This window comes from Sturnus vulgaris, chromosome 4 (genome assembly GCF_052056855.1).
Source record: "Sturnus vulgaris isolate bStuVul1 chromosome 4, bStuVul1.hap1, whole genome shotgun sequence".
NCBI classification, from domain to species: Eukaryota; Metazoa; Chordata; class Aves; order Passeriformes; family Sturnidae; genus Sturnus; species Sturnus vulgaris.
The window spans coordinates 45,584,575-45,607,065 of record NC_142246.1 but is presented as its reverse complement, the minus strand read 5'-3'; the positions used below and the strand labels follow the sequence as shown (position 1 = coordinate 45,607,065).

Genomic DNA, 22,491 nt, shown 5'->3' with positions numbered 1-22,491 from the left:
CAAGTAAAGATGGTATGCCTGCAAAGCCAAATACTTTGCACCATGTCAGAACTCTTCATGCCTGAGAAGACTGAACCAAAAAATCACAAATCAAATATCAAATGTGTGCTTGGATGGCCTGTCTGATTGCTTCAGTCAATACAAATACGAAAATTCCCCTTTTGTGTGTATGAGTGGTAGAATTCTTTTGGGCCTGGTCCAGTGCCACTTGCTCACTAGGCAAGAGGAAGCTATTCAGAAGCAATAACAGATTTTTATGTCTTTCCACTAAGTGCTTAATACCTACTTGGTTCAAAATTCTTTCACTGCTTACTGTTTTAAGCTTCTTTGTACACAATAATTTATGGATGAGAGCAAACATTATAAAGCTTTATGTGTTGTTGTCCTGGGTTGCAATGCAAAAACGTGTATTCTATCACCATCTGTTAAAATGTGGGAGGGGTGGTGATCCTTATCTCTGTGGGAGATATCCTCTGCTGATGTGCCATCTGATAAAATCAGGGGGATGATCATCGTTATCTTTTCACAACCCATCCTTCCTCCAGAAGATATATTCGGTTAATGGGCCATTGAGTCCTATTGTGTGACTGATAAGATTACATCATCCCATTGGGAGATGCCCCAGCCAGGGGGAGGAGACACGCCTTTCCTACCTAGATAAAAAAACTGGGGTTTGGGACGCGAAGGCAGACCTTTCTACTGGATCCCAGAGGGAAGTCAGACCATTTCCAAATCATCGCTGGATCTTCGGAGGAAAACTGCACCTTCTACAGGAGCACTGCTTCAACGGAACCACATCCGTCATCCAAGAGGACTGCAGCCACCATTTATACGGACTGCTACCAACACCCTGACTGACAGGGTGTCAGGTTGTATTTCTGACTTTATCGGTGGTTTTTCTTTTATATTGTTGCATGTATTTTATTTTTTCTCTATTCTCCTATTAAATTGTATTACTGACTTGGAGTCTCGCACTGCTTTTACTTTCAAACCAACACAGTTGTGCACTATGGGGGCAACATTTCAGCATTAGAATATCATTTCTTCAGCAGTCTTCAGTGAGTATGTGTTTTGGTAAGAAGAATGATGTCAATTAAGCGCATAACCTGTAGTAGTGGTGTTTCCTATGCTAATTAGTTCTTCCTCTGAGAACTGTACTTTTAATTTATTTTTCAAAGTGCATTCACTCATCCTTTTCCTTTCAAACTTCAACACTTTGTGAAATATGCATCTAGGTTTACCAAAAGGCTCTGATGCTGACAAGACAAAAATTGAAAGGGGATTGATTTAATGGTTTAATTGCTAAATAATGATGAAACTGTGGTTGTAATTTCATGTTACTTTGAAATGGCCAATCAGTCCATTTTGTAGAGTGAGAGCAAGGCCTAGGACAGGGCTGGATAAATAATCATCTGTAGTTTCTGTGCCAAGTGGTGCCTTTCAGGGACTCCTGCAGATTATGTAAAACTTTTTTACCAGAAATTCAGGCTCCAGACAAGAATTATCTTGCCTAGCAATAAAATGCTGAATTTTAACTGAGTTCTGTCCATAAGCTACACAAAATTGAGAGAGTGTTTCATTCAATGAGGACCCTACTGTGAGAATGTCTCTTTGATAAGCAAGTCCAAGTCACAGGCCCTTTCCTGTGGCTTTCTGACTGTCCTGCTGGGCTGGTAGGGTAGAAGAAGCACAGAAAGGACGCCAAAGCCTGGAGCTGTGCAGGATGGCAGACCAGAATATTCAAGGTGGTCAAAACACAGCAGGTCCATTGCCACCAGGCATCAGCAAACTGTGATTGCCCACCTTAATCCAAATCTGCTGGAGGAAGGGTTGGTTGATGCCAAGCTCTTTTCTCGTAGGGAATTGTAGGCCCTTCCGATGTCCGTATGTTTACTTCCTCTTTTTATTCTGCCTCTCCAACTTCTAACCCACCATTAATTCCAGTGCATCCTGGATAGCAAATAGCAGTAGTAAGAGTTTGCAGCTTAACTGAGCAGCCAGAGATGTAGCATTAGACCAATTAATTCATTTTCTATTTAAACTATTTTTGATAGTTTGTTCTTTAAGGAACTTCTTCAGCATTTCTCTGTTCTTCACATCTCTGCCTCAGGGATTTGGGTCTGGAAGAGGCTCTTACTGGTGAGGGCAATATACACCAAGATTAATTATTTATGTACCCACTCTCTACTCCCACATGGCATAGGCATGCTCGTGCTGGCTTTAACCCACCTTACATGACAAATTTATGTGGCTTGTTATGGGCTTGGCTACCTGATCAGATACTTTCTTCTGAAACTTCCATGGATCCCCCTTAAAAGTTCTGAATGATGGTTTGACTCCTGTGGCAAGTTCTCACTGTGGCCACCCAATAACAATTACATTCCCTTCTCTTCAAAAGCATTCAATTTCAATTCTTTTGTTGGTTAGGCAAAAGCAAGCTAATTACAGATTTTTTTTTCTCTGTGTATGCTTTGCAGTATTACCATCAGGTTAAGCCAATGGTTTACCTTTTGTTTAAGAAAAGAGTTGGAGTTTTTTCAATTTTTTCTGAAAACTTCAGCAACTTTCCTAGACTTTGCATTATCACAGCTGATTGCCGAAACAGCATTTATTTTTGCATTGCAGACATCTCAGCTGAGGATTTAGTATATGATTGTATTTGCTTTCCTGGCCGCAGCATGTTAACCTTCAAGTGGTGCTTCAGTGGTTATCAGATACCAGGAAAGTGTGGAGGTTGCAGGTATGAAACATATTCTTTGTGAAATTGTTAGGATATACGACATCTGTCGCAAACAATTGAGCACATCTGTGTTTCTTCAATTCCAGATTAAAAGAAACATTGAGTTCCAGGTTGCATCTTTGTCCAGCAGATTTACACCCATGTAATTCTGGTGCCTTATTTAAATAGTAACATAAACCTGACATAATGGAAATTAAATCCCATAGAATAAAAAGTAACTAAAAGTTCCATTATGTTGTGGAATAAGCATACCAGGCATCCACATGTATAATTCATTACCTATAGTGGGGTAAGTGTTTAACAACAGTTATAATAAACCCATTCTGTTCATTCGTTTTTAGATCTTAGCATACTGACTCAGATCTTGACTGAAAGTCAATCATTGTCAGACTTTTTATGCAAGTTTAATAATGTAGGCCTGCTAAGGTTCTTTAATTAAATAATTATTCAATCAGAATAGATTGTTTCACTATAGGGATTGCAGGCAGTACATGCAAAATCTACCCTGAACTGATAATGTTTTAGCTGCTTACTGTAATCCTGAGTGATAATCTTTATCACACAGAAAAACAGGGAAAAATGTTGCAGTCAGATATTAAAATGTAATGCCTAATTCAGAGGTGATCAAAGAAAAGCATGCTAAGTACTGTTTGGTGGTGCTGTGAACAAAGTTAGAGCTGTCTGACACGTGGGAAAAGTGGTTTTGTAGATGGTTCAGATTCAACAGAACTGTCACCAAACCCAAAGTAAGCTAAGGTGCTCAGCATGTGGGGAATCAGGAAATCTGGTTTTAGATATTTTACTCCTAGCCCCCTGTATTCAAGAGGTGGCAAATGGAGCTGTTAAGGGGAGATGCAATAAATTTCATGTTGTTTGTCTGCTGTGCACACCAGTTCCTGTAGGAGGGTCTGCATAGGCAGAGCAGCCTTCTCATGTCTTCTGAGAGTATTGGAAATGCAGAAAATGTGTTTGGCAAGAGGGCTGCTGCTTGTAGCATCGCACAAGGCTGGCTTCAGATGGCCCCTGCTGCCACGGCATGTCATTAATGCAGCTCACGGCAGCTGGACTGAGAGGACTTCAGTGTTTATTAGGGAAATATAATCATTTAAGCCTGAATAAGCTTCCAAGCTCTAATGTGGCTGTTTGGCCAACAGAAATGAGATGTAAATTTGTGCTGAATAGCCACTGATTACAGAAAGATGATTAATGTGAGGTTTAAAATTGATTTATGGGTGCAGTTGTCAAGGCCTAAGCCATGAATGTAATATTATCTCTGTGAAAAGCTTTGGGTAGATTAGAGACCAGGGAGCACTGGTAAAAGAATGCATTTGCTGAAGGGTCTGATACAGTGTATGTACAGTGTCTGTAATCTAGTCAAATTTGCTGTACGCCTGAGAGGTTAGGCTTTGCCAGTGTAGCACGTCGATAATTGTATCACTTTGCCTGAAATACTAGAAAACCAAGAAGTTTAATCTGATTTATTTTCATTAAATGCACTTTTAGATCAAGTATTTTTTCTCTTCTACTGGAAACTCTTAAATGTGTACTCGCAAGAAATTATAAAATGCGAATGACAATAATAAAGATTAGGAATTTAGTTTTTGCAAATTTTTGCTGTTCTATGCATTAAAAAGAAACCAAATGCTTTGTGTTATTTCAATTGTAGTAAAGAGAATCACCACATAGATTTTGATTTATTTAAATATTAGGACAACATTAACAAGGAAAACTTCCTTTCTTCCTGCTTTTCAAAGTTGTTCTATAAACCTCTTGGTGTCATCAGATGATGAGTAATATGAATAATATCCCAAAAACTTTGAAAAATCCAAGCATTTGGTTACAAACCTAAAATTTATGTCCTGCTCTGAGTCCTTCTGAAAATCTGGCTCCATCAGCCTTCCAGTGTTAAACCATGTGGTGTCAATACTGTTTGTTCTGGCCTTTGTTAAATTTCTCTGCAATGAGTGTTACATTAAGCAGTAAAAAATGATTTAATGGTATTGTGTTTCTTTCACTCTCATCTCTATTGTCTTTCCCTCAATTGCTGGACTGTTTGAAATTGATTTGAAATGGATGTTTTAATTCAGATGTACAGAGAATTTCAAACCTTTAAAAAAATAAACCGGTGGGAGGGGAGGTGGGGTTTCCAGATAGCACATTGCTTTGTTCTGAGAAGGAGGTCAGCACAGTCGCTGATAAGGCATGCTGAAGAGAGGCTGGTGCTCCTTTTCATTTCAGTTCCACTAAACTCCAGCTGGGTTCTCATTCCTTTTGGATTCTGGTGCTGACATCTTTCACTGATCATGCAAATTATCAAAGTCTGAGCTAAACTTCAGTTCCACTTTCTTTTTTTTTCCCATGTATCTTGGTGTGCAGACTGAAAAGTCTAGGTGACTTTGTCCTGATGTGTCTCCATTTTTCAACTGCTTGAATTGTGCAGGTTTCTGAATAGATAATACATTTCATAAACATGTACTGAAAATAATTTTTAAGGTTTTAATTGTTCTTTCTTACCTGTTTTCTTGGGTGATACTTTGTGTAGCAAATTGCTGCTTGTGTTTTGAGATGCAATCACAGCATTCCAGAACTTGGCATTGTTACTCAGATAGTTAGCAGTGCAGAGCAATCCAGGAATTGTCAACGCTTTCGCTTTATAGGGAGTTTCACTGAGAAGTCTCCTGCACAGCCTGTTGCAGAAATGGAAGATGTGGCAGTAAACCTTGCATACTACAAATAAAAAAGAATATTGAAAAATTGTTCAAGTAGTAAATTCTAATGTTTACACAACAGGAGCTGATGATTATGAAGTTCTCCGTGTAACTTTAGGTGACTGATAATGTCTTCGTATGTAGCTCTTCTTGAGAGGAGCAGTCATGCTTTGTCTCATAGTTTCAGCATGAGGCTCTCCTGTTTGGTGTTTACTCTCAGCTTTGAGCAGTGTGTCCGTGAGAAACTTTCTTGGCATTACTTAATGAAGGAGGAGGATTTCTAGCAGTCCTGATTGCACACAGGATGATGAAAGGTTGACCTGGGTGGAATTAAAAATATCCAAAACACTGTAAGGCACCGAAGTATCGACCCAGATGCTTAAGCTGTCAGTTCTAAAAATTGCATTTTTTTAAAGCTGATGTCTGCTGACAAGCAGTTCTGAGTATTGGAATGTGCTGTTGGCAGCAGTGGAGTTGGGATGGAGCATGATGGTGCTGTGAACATTCACCCAGCTCATTTTCAGTGTAGGTTTTTTTAGAGTGTAGATGAAACATCAATTATCTCCCTATCTTTGCTATTCCCTCTCTTGCCCTTTGTCAGAGTGCAAAGCCAAATGTGATACCTTGGCACTAAGGGAAATTGAGTCTTGTTAACTCTTGATGCAGTGGGGAGTAGCCTTTAACATGAAGCAAGGTCCTTTTTTCTCCTCTTTGCATTTATGCTGCCCACATATTGCAAGGAGTCATTCAGAAGCTCATCTGGCGGTTCCTGTAATTCTGCTGAGGTGAGAATTTACCCTTTAGTGGGAGGTGGTTGGAAGGGGTGGTAATGGAGGTGACTTTCTAAGTTTGCTTTCTGCTGGGCAAGTATCACATGTGGGCTAGGGAATATGTGTTTGGCTAATACAGAAATGGAGGAAAAATATTCAGTAATCTGATGTAGCATATCTCACAATCATTTTTTAAATTTCCAGCTCATACCTCTTCGCTATTTACTTCCCCCACTTATGCTTTAGTGTATGAAAAATGATCCTTAGCTTTTTCCTGGGAAATCTCCAGTAGTGAGTGAGGAAACTCATATTTACTTCAGCTAATTAACCTCAGGATATTCTGAAGCTGTGTGTTAACCGGACTATGCAGCTTAGTGACCAGAGTGGCATTGTAAGAAACAGCAGGAAACTGCAATCCAGTAGTAAAATAAGAAGAGTAGCCCAAAAATTATAGTGTTCTTATTTTTGTTTTATTTTCCTGGTTGGAGAAATTTGGAATGTGCCAAGCTACCAGAAAACGTTAAGTTCCTTCTTCAGAAACTCAGCTTTCATTAGGCCAGATTTCCCTCTGAGTAGGGAGATTAATCAGATGCTTTCTATCCTCTGTTATCCATTATGTTTTGCTTAACTAGTAACTGCTGCCAGTAGGAATATGTATCTGTATGTATAAATGTCTCAGTTGTAAAATTGCGATCCAAATGAGGCTTAGACCTCGAGTGGGGGCACTGTCAGATGTATGGAAATAGCAGGATCCCAGGCAGTTGCAATTGTTTCTGGTATTTAAAGGTTTTAGTAAACTCTTGCCAAATGTTGTTCGCATTGAACTCGCTGCAGTTTCTTTTTGACACTGGCTCCTGCCTTTAAAATGAGCTCCAAAGCCCCTAAAAACAGCCTAAGAATGTGTAAAAATAGCTTCACCTATTGCATTATAAATGTGGAAGTTGGTATTGGAGAAGCGTGCAGAACTAATAAAGTTTGTTGCTTGGTAGTGGAAATTTAAAGCATTGTGTTTGAGGCTGAAAGAACTAGTTTGTATTACTCCAGAACAGTTTTTCTATAATTTTTTAATCTGCCCTCTATTTTGTTTAAACTCAAGAAGAGAAGATGGTAAAGACATGGTTTGTGAGACTCTCAAAATAACTGATTTCCTTTGTTCTAGATTTTTTTTTGTTCCCTCCCCTTCTTCCCTAACTTGATCCAAGTACATGAATTGCTTTGGCTTCCTGATTATTTGTATTTCAAATTTGTGATTTACTGGGAAAAGTCTTGTGGTTCTAGTTGGTGTCCTTCCACCTCTTGGTGTGGAGCAGGAGGGGAGAAGCTACTGAGTTATCTCAGTGAGCAGGCATTCTGCCCCAAAGCAGAATTTGAGTTTTAAACCTGTGTGGTTACCCTGGCACAAATGCTTAAAAGCTGTTGCCCGAGAGTGTTGTTTTAAGCAGAGTCCAGTGACTTGGTACTGATGGAAAAATCTGGACAAGGCTATTTTGATGTCTCATCTCTGCTCCTTACAATGCTCATCCATTGGGAAGAGCAGGCTTGCAGACAAACATGCAGCATTGTTCCAGGTTACTGCATTTTTCTACTACTTGAGAGTGGTTTAGATCATTGTCCCTTGCTGTGAGGGGACCCATCCAGGTCATAGAGGTTATACATAACCTCTTCCTGATGCCAGTGTTCAAGACAAAGCTCTTTTGCTCTTGCCAATCCTGAGGTTAGCATTGCTATAGAGGGAGCTAAAAGTAACATGACTTTTTTGGGTGCTATTTCTTTTGTGTTCTTATTCTTTGAGCAAGCAAAACCCATTTAAGAAGACTGAAACACCTCCAGCAAAATCAGGCTCTTGCTTAATCATACAGCTTTCAAGCTGAAAATCTGAGTAATGCCACGTATCGCAGCTTCTGTTGATAACACTGGCAGTATTTGGTGGCAGGATTTGAAGTCCCTTAATCTTGAAACTGGCCTGTTTCTAAGTGCTGTTTTGCAATAGGCAAGATAGTGACAAAGTCAGCCTTACTTTGCAACTAGCACAGCCCTGCAAAACCTTCTGCAGGGCGGAAGAAAAGATGTGTGGTGCTCTGCCTGGCTTTCATTAGAGATTTAGCCTTACGTGACCTCGCTGAAGTCACTGAAACTGCACAGAGGAGAGCGTACTGCTTGTTTGTTAAAACTGTGTAATATGGTAGCAAGTGGAAACCAGCAGGCAGCTAAAAAAACCCAAACAAACCCTCAAGTTTTTGGGTTTTGTGATGGGAGGGAAGAAGCAGGTTGCAAGATAAAGTTGAGTAGTGGGAGGGAACATTTGTGAGGGAGCTAAGCTGGAGGCTATTGATTGGCAGCCAGGTCTTAACATCAGCTGCATAAAAGGAAATCAAAGTGTCTGCCCAAAAAAATACCTGGGTGAAAGGCAGGATAAATAATACTGAGATGAACACCGGGCTGGTTTGCCCTTCTGGAAGGGCATCAGGTGTCCCCTTTTGACTTGACATAGGGATTGCCTAGAACCATGCCACACTATCTTCTGCACCAGTATGTGCTCGTGGTAGCCCTGACAGCAGTATTTTGAGGTAAAATTGCCTTTTTGTGGGCAGAGCACATAGAGCATCTTTGATGCTTTCACCCATTCAAAGCCTGAGATCAGAAATCCATGCCATGCTTGCTTTTTTCCAAAAGAAAAGGTAAAATACGTAAATCCTTTTCTAATTTTACATCTTTGTGCCAGCAGATACCTGAGTTAACATGTATATGTCGCAGAGCTCTGTGTGGTGGGGTGGAAAAATTAAATAGGAGAGGATGAGGCCTGTGAAATATGTAATGGGTAGAGATGCAGATTGACAGCCCTTGGAGTGAGGGAGTCCTGCTGGGAAGGTTTCAGGTAAGTCTTAGAAACACCTTTCTTTAATGTTCTTAAGCTTCCTTTCCCTCTTAAGATACCTAGGATTTTGCTAAATGCCTAATTTCTTTTTCAGCAGTGCAAGGATGCGTGGAATTAGGAACAACATTTGAAATGTCTGTACTGCCTTTAGTAGAAGCTAAAGAAAGTGAATGAATTAGTGAAGTCCAGTTACAAAAACACATACTGCAACCCCCCCATCCCCTCAAAACCAAATAAACAAAAGCTCTGAAATTTTCATCCTTGCTGTCAGTATTTGGTTTTGGGGCAGCAGCCTTTCACTGTGCTGCGGTAGCAAATTGCACTCCTGGAATCTCCAAGATTAGAAACAAATCTGAGTAGCAGACAGCTGGTGAATGTGTTTTAAAATTGTCCATTTAACCCAAGGCTGCTCCACTGAATTTTTAACTCTTGCATCTTTAGTAAGATGTGTGATATCTTTGGCCTTTCTACAGACAACCTGTATGAACTGTGTGCTTCCTATTGATGGAGCTGCATTTTTACTCACTAGCAGTAGTGTGCTGGAAATTTCTGATTCTGAAATAGGTCTTCTGTAAATTATTTAACATCAGGCCATTGAAATGCATTTGTGTTTTCCTTCTTAGGGCTATTAAAGATGTAGAGGAAACACTTACCACCAAATTAATGGTTGCATTTTCCTGCATAATCCTGCAGATGGGGTTGATTTAAATCTCAAAAAACATGTGCTTCAGAGAGAAATTATAATATTACACAATTTTTCTGTTGTACTTAATTTTTTTTTCATGTCAATAATTTTCATCTAGATGCTGTCTCTTTAATGTGGTGAGTTTTCTTTCTCATTAACTGTAAGGCACTGAATTTCATCCTCTGGTTTGTACTTTGTTGGCTGAAATACTTCTCTGAGGTCTGTAGTGATTAGGAAGCTGGGACCGGGTAGAAGTTGCAGGGGCTCTTACTGCCATCTCCATTTTGTGGAGGAATGTAAAAGCAGAAGGGTAGCAGCTTGCCTGCAGTCTCTGGGGGGAGGCAGATCCAGCTGAAGAGAAAGAAATGTCCTCCATGCACATAGGAGAGAAGAAAATTAGATGACAGAGCAGAGATTTAGCACAATACTGGCTGCTCTGATAAAATCTGACTGGCTTTCCTTTGAGGATTATACAAAGATAAGCAGCTTTAGCTCATTAGCACCTTCCCTTTCTCATGCTCTGATGATTGTTCTAGGTTTGATGGCAAGTGGTGATGACAGGACTTGCTCTGATCTGGGGAGCAGTACTGGAAGTGCAGCACATCCTGAAGCCTGAGATGTTGGGCTAGGTGTCATTTCTTGCAGCTGATTTTAGAGTCAGCTGAGTTCATTGATGTATTTATGCTTGGACCTTTCTCCTCATGGTGTTTAGTGCTCTCAGTGCATGAAGGCGACCATTAGAATCACTGCACTTACTTTTTCAACAGATGAACTTTGTACTCACTCCCAAAAGCACAACTCCTGAAGCAGCAGTGGAAATGACCTTAACTGCATAACTCTGGGGAGCATCACGGTTGGGTTCTTGAAAATTGACCTGGCAAGTATGAAAAAAGTCAAGTGATGTTTTTCAGCATGCCTTTAAGTTAGGTCGCTAATGATATTACTGCACCATCACAGCCATTGTAAATGTCAGTTCTGTGAAAGAAATATACATTAATGCTCTCTAAATGTTGTATAGAGTTATGCTGTGTACCTTGTGGCCATCCATAAACATCTCCTTGTGACAAAACTTGGTGTGAGCAATTTCCAGTCCTGAAATGCTCTGCACCACTTCCTGCTGGAAGTTAACACTTCTTCATGTATGCTCATTGATGTGAGCAGTTGTTTGAGTTATCCTCTGACCTTCAGCCAGAAAAAGCAAAGGTAAAGTCATTATGTCTTTCCTGGGCTATATTGGGATGTGCTTACCTGTCCCCTGGGCTGGTTTGGCAGGGCCCTTCCTGTGGGCCGGAGGAAGTGGAGGCTTACTCTCCCTTTTCATCAAATGGAGAATCACCACCACCTTTATAAAAATAGGAACTTTATATAGTGTCATGCTTTAAACTCAGCCAGCAGCTAAGCACTCCACAGTCCCTCTCTCACTGCCCACCAGTGAGTGAGAAAATCAGAAGGGTAAAAGTGAGAACTCATTAATTGAGATAAAAATACTAAAATAGGTATTGTAAAAGCTGCATGCACAAGCAAAGCAAACCAAGGAATTAATTTACCACTCTCGTGGGCTGGCTGGTTTTCAGCAATTTCCAGGTAAGCAGGGTAGTATTTTCATTACAGTCTCTATCCATGGGCCCTTTGGACCAGACCATTTGGGGTAATGTTGCAATGAACTCCTCTCCTTGCCCCTGCTCCTTTTTTCGACTTAGCCACAGACTTCAGTCCCTTAGGGTTTTGCCTGCTCAAAGTGGAGCCTTATCTATGTGCCACAGTCTCTTCAGGAGTGTATCTGCTGCAACACTGACATAACCACAGATGTTTGAGATGCACCTGCTCCAGCATGAATGTATCTACAGCTGCTTAGGGCTGTTCTCCCATGTGGACTAATCCCCAGGTCGTATTCCCATCAACTTGAGTTCACACTGTAGTATCTAGTAGTAGCATCACAGAAATGTCAGTGAAGGCCTGAGTATTTGCCAGCATGGTGCTTTGTCACTGCTGACATCAAGATGTTCTCAGGCCCAGTAGAATAAGATGGTCAGCAGTTCAAGCAAGCAGCAGAACCAAGGAGCAGCCGCTAACAAGCACCAGGCTTTAGTGTGCAGTAAGGCAGTCAAGTCCCATGGCAAGTCCAGGAGCCAGTCAGTGAATAGCTAAACAACAATAATAGCTATAAATGCAATCTAGCACATTCAAATCAAATCTGTCGTTATCTCAAACCCTTCCACCCCCACACTGGCCATCAAAAAGGACTGTTGTGGTTTAACCCCAGCTGGCGGGTAAGCATTCACTCCCCCTGCAGTGATTGAGTGAGAAATCAGAAGGGTAAAAGTGAGAAAAGTCATGGGTTGAAATAAAAACACTAAAATAGGTAAAGCAAAAGCCACACACACAAGCAAAGTAAACCAAGAAATTCCTTGGAAACACCGCTTCCCATGGGTGGGCAGGTGTTCAGCTATCCCCATGATAGTAGGGCGTCCTCGCATATAATGGCTTGCAAAAGCCATGACTTGCGAAAGCAAATGCCATGATTCTTCCTGTCCCCAGTTCTTTCTTCTTGCCCCAGGTTTATGTGCCGAGCATGACACCATATGGTCCGGAATATCCCTTGGGCCAGGTGGGATCAGCTGTCCCAGTTATGTACTCTCCCAGCTTCTTGTGCACCCCTAAGCCTCCTTGGTGGTGAGATGGGCTGAGATGCAGAAAAGGCAGTGACTGGTGTAAGTGCTGCTTAGCAGTTACTGGCACATCTCTGTATCAACAACAGTGTTTCTAGCACAATTCCAAAGGTAGCCCCAAATGAGCTACTATGAAGAGGGTTAACTCTATCCTAGCTGAAACCTAGTACAATGTTAGACAAATTCACTTGGAAGTATGTATGTACAGTATATTTATCAATTAAATTAACCATGCTAATTGAAGAATCGTGTTTTTCTGCTATTAATTTCATCTATCAAAACTCCCTGTTTATTGGAACATAGAAAATCTAGCTGCTAAATTATTCTATGTTGCATGCTTTTCTTGTATCTTTTCTCTGTGACATTCCTAGTAAACTGCTTCTCCTGAAGTTGGGCATGAATCCTGCACAGATTTGCCTGGCTTTCACTGCAAACATATCTTTGTCCAAATCTGTGATGCTACCCACTGACAAGTACATCTTAATCATGGTAGAGTCGTGGCCTGTTTAAGCCCAGAGACACAAAAAAGCGTTAGAAATTAAAGTACTGCTTGCCGTGGCAAAAATGCCTTTGGGTTAGGTTCCTTTCTTGGAAGACTGGTGGTACATATGAACTCTGCACATCACAGTGGGCATGTGTTCCTCCACAAGTCCCCACTTTCACATCCCAGGTTAGGGAGGAGAAGAAACGCTTTTCTGGTAGTGATATTTATTATTCATTTTGGACTGTACCATTGGGTTATGTTCTCATGTTGCTTCTTGCCGCTGTTTTAAATTAAAATCTAACAACAACATTTAATTTTAAAAAAATCTTAATTGTTACATTGACTCTGAGGGTGTTCTACCTCGGCTCTGCAGTAATGGCATCTGGGCTGAGAACGCTCTCAACTTTATCTCGGGCTGTACTTCCAAGGAAAAAAATTGGCCTTTGGCGCTTAGAAGATACGCAGCGTGAAACGGGAGTACCTTTGAATTATGCTCTGTGCATTTCCTCTGTGCTGCATCCGTAGCCGTGATCAGGTGTGTGAAGCAATGCTGAGCAGAGGATGGAGGAGGCATTGGGAGTTTAGCTCTTGCAGATGAGTGGGTTAAAAGTAGAAGGGAACAAAACTGAAGCCAACATTGGCTCTCCTGAGTTCTTTGCTGCACTTAGATGGTTAATCTAATCTCTTAATGCAACACTATGGTTGTCAAAAGCAGAGAAGAAACGCTAATGTGTATATCTATTGTAGGTACAATTGTGATGCTACTGACTCAGAGCTGCATCAGGAAAAAGCATTTCTTCCAAGTGATGCCCTTCAGAGTATGGCTAAAATAAAATGAACAAACAGTTGCTACAATTCCCATAAAGAGCTGCAAAAAGTTGCCTGGAGCTCTGCTTAAAAACCTGTGTAGCACATAAAAAGCTCAAGATTTGCAAATCCCTGTAACCTGTAATCTTTTCTTTGCATGAGCAAGAACTAGCGCACTTTGGGAGAGCAAAGGCCCATTTATTTACTCTATTACTCCACTGATTTTCTGGAATGCTGTTTGGTGGGGGAGTATAGCTTGTAGAAGTGTGGTTTTTGTTTTGTGGGGCAGTGATTTGAGGATGTGGTAGAAAGGAGCCTGGGGGCACGGGGATGGACAACTGTGGATGCATTGGAAAAGCTCACAGAAATAGCCCCATCTGCTTTTGTTTTGTTTCCTAACTGAATACTAGTGACCAAACCCAGCAATATATTTTCCCACTTTTGAACTGTATAAAAGAGGGTTTTAACTGGCATCCTTTCCTATTTATAAAGGGTCACTTATCAGACTTTACCAGGAATGTATCGAGCCTCTAGTACAGAAAGCTTGGCAATTAAAACATTTCCCGCCCCCCCCCCCCCCCCCAAGTCCTGAGTTCTGAAGCCCAAGATGCTCTTAAATGGGAAAGCTAAAAGTATGCATGAGTTGTGACAGTTTTAAAAAATACTTTTCGTTTTTATGCAGTGGGAAGAAATTGGTGAAGTGGATGAAAACTATGCTCCAATACACACATACCAAGTATGCAAGGTAATGGAACAGAATCAGAACAACTGGCTTCTGACCAGCTGGATCTCTAATGAAGGGGCATCCCGCATCTTCATTGAGCTCAAATTCACCCTGAGGGATTGTAACAGCCTTCCAGGAGGACTTGGGACGTGCAAGGAGACTTTTAACATGTATTACTTTGAATCAGATGATGAAGATGGGAGGAACATCAAAGAAAACCAGTACATCAAGATTGATACCATTGCTGCTGATGAGAGCTTCACAGAGTTAGACCTTGGAGACAGAGTAATGAAGCTTAACACGGAGGTGAGAGATGTTGGGCCCCTAACAAAAAAGGGATTTTACCTCGCTTTCCAGGATGTGGGTGCCTGCATTGCCCTGGTTTCTGTGCGCGTGTACTACAAGAAATGCCCATCAGTTATACGTAACCTGGCCCACTTCCCTGACACCATCACGGGTGCGGATTCCTCGCAGCTCCTGGAGGTGTCAGGTGTCTGCATCAACCACTCAGTGACTGAGGAGGCACCGAAGATGCACTGCAGTGCAGAGGGGGAATGGCTGGTGCCCATCGGAAAGTGCTTGTGCAAGGCAGGGTATGAGGAGAAGAACAACACCTGCCAAGGTAAGGGTTTGCAGGAAGGGTGCTGTGCTGTGCTTCCAAGGTGATGGCCAGTCTGGGCTTTCTTCTCTTTCATGTTTTCTGTGCCTGGTTGGGTTGACAGTGTTGGGTCAGGTTCTCACTTCCACTGAGGTCCTTTGAGTAAGTGTTACAGCAGGAAGACAGAGGCCTGGGCTGGATGTCATGCAGATGACACCTATATGCAGTTGCTTCTGGTGCTTACAAAGCTGCCAACAAGGAGCATCTGGCATTCTGCTCTTACTTTTGGAGCACTGTACTATTGAGTCCATGAGACAATTGTAGTCTTATCTGTTATTTAGAGATTTATGTTTTCTTCAGTATCAGCGTTTCCTTATGAGTCTTAGAAGCCTGGTTTTCTTTTCTGGACTGTACCAGGGAATTTTTGAAGTTAATCTTTCTATAGAAGATGCATTTTGGTTTTCTATGTGAAGGAGTGTGTTTTTCTGTCTTTATCTCTCTGTGAGGGGCTGGATATTTGATGTGGTGTGAGTTGATTGATTTTCCTCTCTGGTAAATAAATACAAAGCTGCTCATCTGCTCAGAGTTAAACCTAAAGCCCCACTGATAAAAATGCTTCCACATATCCTGAAGTTTTCCCACAAGTAGCTGGCTGAGGTTGACAAGTTGCTGGTCAGCATAGGTCTCCTGAATTATCAGAGGCCAGAGATCTAGGGTATCTAAAGCTCAAGACCTTAAAAAGAATACTTAACAAAGAACAACAATATACTCTGAGTGTATAATCTCATTCTATGGTTTTCTGTATTGCATGCTTGTTTATAAAACTTGCCCTTCTGTTGTAAATACATAAAACTAATTTGCTTGTAAAAGAGAAGGGTAAACAAAGTTTTCAATACAGTTTGCTTTTTGCAAAATTAATATATATTGGTTATCAGTCCCATCTTAATTGGCTTGTCTTTGCAGCTACTTAATAATGGATAGTAATACATACTGTGGAGAAGGCAGAGGAATTCCACTTCAGCTGAAGTCTTTGTTGCATTTTCTCTTCGCCTCACTCCAGAAACTCATTATTGGTATTTGTAGTGTGGTGCAAAGAATAGATCAGTGCATATCTGCAACAAACTGTGGCCTTGATCCTTTAGTCCTCAGTCACATGCCTGTGACCCTGAAGATAGTTCAAATCTCTTCAAAGGTTGACATGGAGAGAAGATGTAATGTTTGAGATAAATGTTTGTGTTGGAGAAGACTCTACTAAACAGCATATGGAATGAGGTTTTTTACCAGAATAGTGTCCTTTTTCTAGAGGTATAGTCAGTACAGCAAAATGTGTTTTATGTGCTAATGTGTCTGTGCTAATAAAGATATTTCTCCTTTTAGGGGAGAAGAAGAGACTGACTCGATATTTGGTACTGTACAAAGGGGGTGCTAAGATCAACATTATCTCAAGTTGAGGAAATTTAGACTGCCACAGACGAGGGATGTTGGTTGATAGATCAGCAAGGTTTTGCTTAATTATGGCAGAAAATACCATGTCACAAAGTGACAAGACACTGGTTTGGTGCTAGGTCTAGACACTGAGGTCAGTCCACCTGTAAGAATTTTTGTAGGAAAGGAGTCCTCTATTAGTCACCTTTCAAGTCCTGCCCTCTGATGCTGCATTTCTCAAAGCACTCTTAGAGGTCTCACAAAAAAGAAAAGAAACAAACAAACAAAAAAGCCAAACCAAAACACTATTTAAAAAACCAGCTATGAAGCAAACCACCAAACCCAAAAAACTACGGACTTAAACCAGAAACTTGAGACTATCATTGAAGAAGCTGTGCTGCCTGTAGAGAGGTTGCATCTCTGGCAGTGTTGAGATAGCAATCTGGGATATGTTTTGAGAAGACCTTAGTGATTAAAGGTTGTTCTTTATGGTTTTGGGTGCATGTTGGGGTTTTTTTAAATTTTTTTCCTTAATCAAGGGGACAGTATGTAGCCTCTCAATTTATGACTGTGTTGGGTAGGCCTGTGATCACAACTAGGAAGTGTAAAGATGCTTTGTGGTGGTGTATCCCTGCCCTGTTCCAAAGGTATATCCACATAAACTGCTCTTTACTTCACCTACAGCTGACCCTCGACAGAATTTTTATCATTTTATTTCTCTAGAGGTGTTAAAACCAGTAATTTTTTTTGTGGGATAGCACTAAATTCCATCACCAAATCAATGGGACTTGAGTGCCTATGGCAAATTCTGTTTGAGGGCCCCATTTGTATGTACTGTTTAACCCAGGTCATTATGCCAAGCATTCCCTGCCGGTTGACTCCAAGATGCTCTGTTGATAGGAAGCATTCAGCCTTAGGCAGTTCAGGAGGTCTGTATTCATCATGTACGGGAGTTCATGTCAATATCCCTTGTGAGTAAAATGCTTTCTGGTTTGGTTATTGTTACGTTCACAAAGATGAGATTGTCTTCTAGGACAGTGAAGTTAAACTTTGCATCCCTAAGCAGAGTAAGTAAGACCAAGAAAGGTCCTATGTATTTGTAAATGTTGAACTTTTTTTTTCACAGTCTGATTGATTCTAAGGAAATGCACTCCATGCTCCTGCGTGACATAATGATGGTTTTGGCACTTTGCTGTGTAGCTTTCACAAACACCTAAATAACTTCTGACCTTTGGTTTGTGAATCACTTGGGTGCATCTTGCAAATGGTCTTCCAGTTGCTTTCACTTAGTAAGCAAGCTTTTCATGACCATGCTTTGAGAAACATTTTCAACCCTGAAGAGCCTGGCTTTTTAAATTAAAATTTCTACTTCAAAGGTGACATTTTCCAATCTCTAGTGTCATATCTGGACAGAGCAGACTACACTTTTTTATTAGAGGTGATGTAAATCCCAGTCATCCTCAAAAACATATGAGAACTATTGAAATCCCTTCTGCCTTCAAATCATTAATTCGCAATGATGTTCAGAATTCGTCATCTTGTCAGCAGGGTTCCTGTTTGAAGAAGGCACTGTCCGTAACTGCTGAACAATTTCTCTCACTGATGACTCTGAGATTGTAAATATGACATGGTGTAATCTCCTAATATAACGTGCTCACTCAATTAATATGGCGGCTAGGTAGTAGTTACGTAAAAAAACCCCCCAAACTACTTGGATTTTTACACCTCTTTTGGCAACATGGCACATTTATCAGCAACTGCTAGGGACAGCTAAAGGTAAATTGTGACTGTGTCAGGACATGCTTGTAAAGGACCAGTGTTAAGGTTCATTATTCACAAGAATATATTGCTGTACTAGTTAATTAGAGAAATGAAAGCAGTTGCTCTGTGAATTTCTGTGTTGGTTTCCAGAGTGGTCAGTTGGTACCACTGAAAAACTGATGGTTATGGGCTTTACCTCAGTTCAGCTGGTGCTTTCTGAATGGGTCCTTGAGGAAAATGCCCACTCTCAAAGTCTGCTTGGCCAGTTTCATGTCTCCTAATGGTGGTCTCTGCCAGCTTGCCTGCTAGCAGACAGTACTCAACCAAAGCTGAGGGACAGATCTTAAAATGCTGTTAAAATTGGTGTAAAAAAATTGATGCCGCTGAAATTTCTGATTTTACCCATTTATGGGTTTGACCAAAAAAATTATCTACCTGGTCTCAGCTTTCTTTCTTCCTGCACTGGCATAGGTGAATTTTATTGTAATTTCAGTTTTAGTTGCTTACTGTAAATAGCAGTGCTCATCATTGGGGTTTGTGTAGGAAATGAATACCACAACAAGGGTACCTTCTGGCATTTGTCTTTGTATTCATCCTCACCTTCAGCCCAATATGTTTTTAGTGAGCAGGAAGAAGTACTTATTTTTATGCCTTTAAGGACAGTTGAGCCTGTACAACTGGAAGAGAGGGGATGTTGACATGTTAAGCTAATGAGAGCCAAACACATTTGTAGTGGTGAGGTCCTGCTAGTGTCCAGTGGGCTACAGACTACTAACTGCAAATGTAATTGATTTTGCAGAGCCTGATCTTTTTTCAGATTACTTGAGAGCTGAAGCACAAATTTATTAAATATTTGAGTAAAGAAAAAATGGACGAAAAATAAAACTGCACAGGAGGAGTGCCAAAGTGACACTCTCCTTTCTGAGAATTGGTACGTGCTTCCGCTTGAAGAGACATCAGGAGGAGTACAATTGGTTTTAGCTAGCTAGAATGTATAGACAAGGTTACAGATGTTAGAGGTGGACAAAATAATGGAGGAAAGCTCAGTGATATCTTTCTTTACCCTTGCTGTCTTCTGAGGGCTGGAGGAAAGATGGGTTGGGGTATAGTTTGTGGTTTTAGAAAGGAGCTGCTGCCAGAAAAAATAGCTAGATTTTTTTTTTTTGTAAAACACCTCTAGAATGTTCAAGCCCTTCTGCTGTCTTCAAATTGATGTTTGTTTGATTATTTTTCCCTTAATCAACTTTGCTGAGCATACCTCAATGCATTTACAAAATCATATTTATTTTTGCTGATTGTTCATTGTTTGTGTGGTGATTCAGCTGAGCTCTTGCCAAGAGAAATTAGTTTCTTACAGAAAACAAGGGCTGCAGAAAAACCTTGTGTCTTTTATTTTGGACTTAATTAAAACTAATTGACATCTAACTTATGTAGTTTAGAAGCTTACCTGCTAAATCAGTTATTGGATGATTTTGTTGCTGGCTGTTTGGGGGTGAAGCACAGTTACTCATCTTCCTCCAAAAGTGGAGCAATCAGTGCAGACTGTTTGAAGGCACTTTCCCAGAGCAGTGATTGCCATCCCATTGATCAGCCACTAGAAGGATATTCAGAGGCAATTGTTTATTTAGAGCTGGGCCAGGAGCAAGGAGGCAGAGGTGGTGACCCTTGGCTGGCAAGGAGCAGAGGCAATATCTGTGGAGGGTTGGGAGACAACTGAGGACTTACAAATGTAATGATGGCAGAGCCATGCTTTATGACTCTTGTGTTTTTCAGTCTGCACAGCAGCTTTCTCCGAAGCCTGACTGTGAATAAAACAGATAACTGATACCACAATAAAGAGAGCCCTGTGTATTTGCATATTATGTGTTGTTTTCTCAGGTGACACAGTGCAGCACCTGAGCCATGTCCTTCCCTTTTCCCTTATTTCTAAAAATGGAAACATGCTGCTGCACAGGTAACCTTATTTTGAAACTTGGTCTTTTGCTCCAGAGAAAACAGTGTTTCTGTTTTTACACCTGATATAGCTGCAGAAGGGGGGGCAACTTTTCTTTAGTCCATTCCACAACTTGCCTGCCTCTCTACCTCATGTTGGCTGAATTATCTTTCTTCTCCTTATTACCTATGCTAGAAAGGCCGCATACTGCTAAATTCTGCCTGTCTTGTGGGAGACTTCCCAGCTGGGACTCAGGTGGATAAGGAAAGTGTGCTGTTACCTTCATAGTGGAGTGGAAAGCAAGCAAAGCCTAGGGTAAAAAAAAATAAATCTCTTTTTAATTGTTCTATTGGGAGGTTATTACATGGCAAGAAAAATATTGATGGAAATATTTGGTGTATGGAGAATACTGAATTTGGAAATACAGTTGTCCCTCCAGGGAGTTCTTTGCCCATCATTCATACTTCTTGAGTGTTTTTCTGATTAAAACCAAATTGGCTGGGAGTATAGCATGCTAGGTGTTTATATAATTATGAGCTGAAGTATCTAGTTAATTTTAATTAGTCACAAACCCAGCCAGAGTCAGAGTAGCTGAATTTTTGGCCATTTGAATGCAAAAGGCAGTTGTCACTGGAGGGAGAATGGGTTTTATTCTGTAGAGAGGTGTGTGCATGTATATATTTAGATGTTTTGTTCTGCAGCTGAAATAATTAACAAGAGCAGGGAAATGTTTTGCACAAATCAAAATTATATTGCAACAGGGCTGATTAAATATTACGCTATTTGTTTTGTTTTGTGTGTGTATATTTGCCCTCCTTATTATAGGAGGCATAGTGTCCATCTATGTGCAATACTTTATGCTTTATTAATGAGCTGTAACTTTCTGCACTACCTTGTGTACTCATAACCCCAATGACTGAAGATCTTTTCCTTGTTCTGCAGCAATGCTTTTAGGCTGCTACTTTGACCAACTTAACCTTTCTGTTCTTTGCAGTCTGGTTCCTGTGCAGTCACCTTTCAGAAGGACATACTTTACTCCCTTCACAAAGTAGAGATTGAGCAGTGCAAATAAAATAAGGTTTGGAAATGGCTTCAGAAGTGTAAACTGTGAAGGTCATGCTTGCTTCTTAGCCATAAGATATTTGAGACAGATCTTAGGGCATGCTTTTTAGTTTGGTCCGAGATAACTAAATGGTATTTACTTGAATGGTGTCTTTGTTTGGTTTTATCATTCTTGAAGATATTGTATCCATTGGTAGATTAGGAAATTTGTTAAATTATGGGATGGCAGAGGTGTTGCAGGAGTGTTGGCCATGGTTAGATTGGCCATTGTTAGATTCTTCTGATTGCTGCCTTTGATTTTGAATGGCTTGGAAACAGCTCACTTATTAATTGTGGTTTTTAGAAACAATTAAGGACTCTGGAGAAACACTAAGGATAAAGTGCATGAATGCTTGTTGGCAATGCAGTGAATTTAATTGCCTTCATTTAAGATATGGCTGTTCTCAGCTGCCCACTCTGCCCCAGTGCTGGAAGCTGCTGCTGCCTCTGTAAAACTGGATAGTTTGCCCATGATTGATGTGATCAATGGAGTGCTTGTCTTGATGTCCTGGCCTGGGGACACTCTCCCTAGATGGTGATCTGTAGCAGAAGGGTGGCTGCAACCATTGAACTGCCAAGGGTCTGCTAGAGTTTGTTTGTCAGAGCCCTCATTCCACCTAATTATATGAGATATTAAAATAAAGTGGTACTATTGTTTTGCTCATAATTTGGGTTTTCAGTTTTGTATTTCTCATTTAGAAACACTTAACAGTAGTTAATGATGTGTTCACATTTCAGTAATAAGCTTTCCTCCCTCCATGCTTTACATCTTGTCTTGACCGTTTTCACTTTCTCTGGGTTAAAATTGAGGTTGAAATCCAGGCTTCACAAAAGCAGGCTACAATTGTGCTATGCATGGACAGATTCACATCTTAAATTTTATTTTATTTCTTTAGCTGAATAAACTTGTATCCTTTACAAGGTAAGTGTTCAGTAGAATGAACAAAGCAAAGAGACTGTGATACATATGTCTGTAGAAAGAGTTGAATCTGCTCTTCATGATAAAAGAGACACTCATTTATTTTGCTGGAAGATTGCTAATTTTCTGTCACTGAAGAAGTTAATCTAGTATCGACAGAATTGTATATATGAACAACACAGGCTTAAGATTGTACTGAACATGGTTCTGATGAGCTTCCATTTTTTATTTCCTCCAAAGTGGTTAAGAGGTTTTTAATACTGGAGCAAACTCAGAGGGGTAGGTGTTATAT

The 22,491-nt window shown here is 40.6% G+C and overlaps 1 protein-coding gene across 19 annotated transcripts in view; it reads left to right on the top strand.

Moving 5' to 3' along the window:
* The window catches only part of EPHA5 (EPH receptor A5), a 200,144-nt gene that overhangs the window by 30,507 nt on the left and 147,146 nt on the right, over nt 1–22,491 (top strand). For 17 of the 19 annotated variants that reach the window (XM_088163773.1, XM_088163775.1, XM_088163787.1 and 14 more), the window contains one exon: nt 14,421–15,084. In XM_088163773.1, coding sequence (XP_088019899.1) covers nt 14,421–15,084 — 664 coding nt within the window. Of the gene's footprint in view, nt 1–10,545; nt 10,660–14,420; nt 15,085–22,491 lie in introns of all 19 variants that reach the window. The other 2 variants (XM_088163782.1, XM_088163781.1) reach the window with 2 other exon arrangements.